The 3,021-nt window shown below is 42.2% G+C and overlaps 1 protein-coding gene across 1 annotated transcript in view; it reads right to left on the minus strand.

Annotated features, from left to right (window-relative positions):
- Positions 1–448: 448 nt before the first annotated feature.
- Eps8 (epidermal growth factor receptor pathway substrate 8) overlaps positions 449–3,021 on the minus strand; it is a 168,517-nt gene continuing 165,944 nt past the window's right edge. Inside the window, exon 22 of the mRNA XM_031383705.1 lies at positions 449–1,895. Coding sequence (XP_031239565.1) covers positions 1,782–1,895 — 114 coding nt within the window. The 3' untranslated portion in view covers positions 449–1,781. The remainder of the gene's footprint in view (positions 1,896–3,021) is intronic.

Here is a 3,021-nt window from a genome sequence, read left to right on the forward strand (position 1 = left end):
GATTTTTATTTTGCTTTTCAGAGCCAATCTCTCTCTCTTTTTTTAATTCAATGAAGGGCTTATAGGATGTAAGACATCTAAATGAATTCTTTCTCATCTCACATCTGCTAAGGATGATGGGGAGACAGGAATGCAAAGCAAAGGCTGCCATGCTCTTTGCCGTCTGGAAACTTGGCTCTGAGAAGTTGCTCGCAGTTACTGCAGAGGTCCAGATATGTATTCAGTTGGAGCAGTTATCAATAACAAACGCAGCCTGCGTGGATTGTCTCTCTTGTTACTAACTCTGAATTGATGGTAGGAGGCAGGGATGAGGAACCAAGGGAGGCAGGGATAAGCAGGGGAACACGGGACAGTATCTTAGGCACAGACACACCCTAGAGCCTCTATTCTAAGGAGACCTCTCATTCTGTTCAACCCAAACACTCAGTCCAGCAAGCAAACATTCCCGTGTTGATGAGATAGAAGCTATTTATTAATATACAGCAAATACTGTTTATTGCAGACTCTCTCCAGCTGACTCATGTGAAAAAGGCACTATGAAAAATTAATGAATCTAGATAATCTCTCTAGATGGATTTATGTTAAAATATACAACATTCTTACGTAACACCTTCTTTATATAAGTGAAATAACATTACGTTTAATGACAAAACCTGTGTTTCCAAAAATAACATTTGTTGAAGGTTAAGCTATATGTCTTCTCTCTCTCTAGACTCTTTCATGGGGTTAAAGTACATGTAAATTAAGTTTCCCTGTTACACAGATATAACACATAAAGTGGCCCAATAGCCTTTGACTACTTATTTATATCAATATTTATAACTGAGGCCTTCATTAAGCAAAGTACTGTAATAAACAGTAACTCGGGCTACTTTGATTGTGAGTGCATATATCTTACTCTTGACTTGTGCTTTCTCGTGTTTAATTACAGTTTACATAATAAGCAGAATAGAAACTAAATCAAAGCATAATCTATGCAAGATTTCACAATCAACAGAGCTGAGAGTAACAAAGTTTCTTGGGAACATATTATAGTCTCCTATTCGCAGGTTCAAGGTCTGGCTACACTGTACAGTTCATTCAAATGTGATTTTTAAAACTGTTGGCATTAAGAACTTTAAATAAAGCTAGATATACTCTCATTGGGTATGTGAGAGGACAGGCCTCAAGTAAGGAGTCTAGTTGAGCCTCCTCCCTCGATGACAGGCATCGCAGTCACTGAAAGCTGACCCCCTTTTCATGGATGGCTGTATCTTTCTTTGTGCAATGAATACATTTGCCATTGTCAAATATCCCCACTTAGGTCATCAAACAAGGCTGTGAAAACTATTGTAGCAAAGGAGAAGGACACCCATGGAAAGTGGCAAAAATAGTTCCCAAGCTCAGAACAGTCTAAAACTTCTGGTTTTTAAATTAAATTTTCTTTAAAAGTTTTAAAATTACATTTGTTATTCATTTATGTGTGGTGGTCAGAGGACAACTTGCCGAAGCCAGCTCTCTTCTACCATGTAAGCCCAGGGACTTGAACTCAGGTCATTGGGCTTGGCAGCAAGCACCTTCACTTGCTGAGCCATCTCACTTGCCCACTTCTCAGTTTTAAGCAAAACAATGGGCACAGAAGCAGCAAGTCCTCTGCCCACTCAGGTATATACTGTTTCCTTTTATGGCGATAAATTACATATACCAAGACGATAGATTTGACATTCCCTTCGAGGCTTCTTAAAATAAAGCATGTCCAACACTGGTCAACAACCATGCCAAGAAGAATGGAGTTCAAGCAATCAGTGGCTGCTCCCTTCATCGAAAGACTCCACCCCCGAGTCGCTGGCAGCGGCGCTGATCTTCTCCTGCCGTCTCCGCATGATTTCTTGTAACTCGGAGCTTCCATTGCTGTCCTGAAGAATAAACATGGAGCAGACAACATAGTTACCGGCTTGTGTGGACTGGTTGTACAGTCATGGAAGGGCTCAGGCACAGTCCACAGTGCCCCTCACCCCGCACGTCTTCATGAAAATGGGAACTGTCTCTACCTGTCCATGAAGTTTCTAGTCTGCAGCAGCACATGAGGTGAATAACTCTCTAGACTTACCAATACAAGGAGGGTCTACATACAAGCGATTAATTATCAAAGAACACTTTGCATACATATATGTGTCTACATGCGTATACACATGTGTGTTCGGGTACACATGTATGTGTAAGTGCTCACATGCATGTGGAGGTCAGAGGTCAATGTTCCTGCCTTCTCAATCACCTTTCACGTCATTATTATTTTATTTCCTTTTTGTTTGAGACAGGGTTTCACTATGTGACCCTGGCTTGACTCTCTACGTAGACCAGGCTGCCCTGAAACTCAGAGAGACCCCTCTGCCTCTACTTTTTCACTAGGACTAAAGGGGTGCACCACCACTCCTGACTCCACCTTGGTTTTTGAGACAGAGGCTCAGACTAACCCTGCGGTTAGTCAGGCCAACCCAGGAATCCTACTGTCTCCACCTTGTCCCTTCTAGAGCTTATGCAGCCGTGTCTACTTTTCAGATCTGCGATCAGAATCTGAACTTGGGGCTTTGTGATTATGAAACAAGTGTTCTATCATCCAAGCCATCTTTTCACACCTCCCAAGCACTGTCAGTCAGTCAAGGCACTCCTCTCCACTTAGAGATCTTTAAAGGGTGTCTTCAGAACACACTCTTTCCCTTCAGAAAACTCTGACCCTCTGATCATGCCAACTTACCCACTTCCCAGCCCTTCCAACAATCCCAGGTACCCTCTCCTAGTCTCTCTGCCCACTAAAGATTCTGGGATCAATCTGGGGTGGTGAGAACTAAGTAAGGAACTGGACCAAGGCCAAGAAGCACAAGGAAACCTGTCTCAGTCAACTCCCAGAGGAATCAGAAGCAGGAAGCAGGAAGGATGGGCCAAGGTAAGAACAGGATGTCCTAGATGGAAGAAACTTAGGGATATAGAATTTTCTAACATACCCTTGAGAAGTAATTTATATATTCTTTTTTTTTTTTTTTT

The sequence above is a fragment of the Mastomys coucha genome, unplaced genomic scaffold (assembly GCF_008632895.1).
Source record: "Mastomys coucha isolate ucsf_1 unplaced genomic scaffold, UCSF_Mcou_1 pScaffold20, whole genome shotgun sequence".
NCBI lineage: Eukaryota > Metazoa > Chordata > Mammalia > Rodentia > Muridae > Mastomys > Mastomys coucha.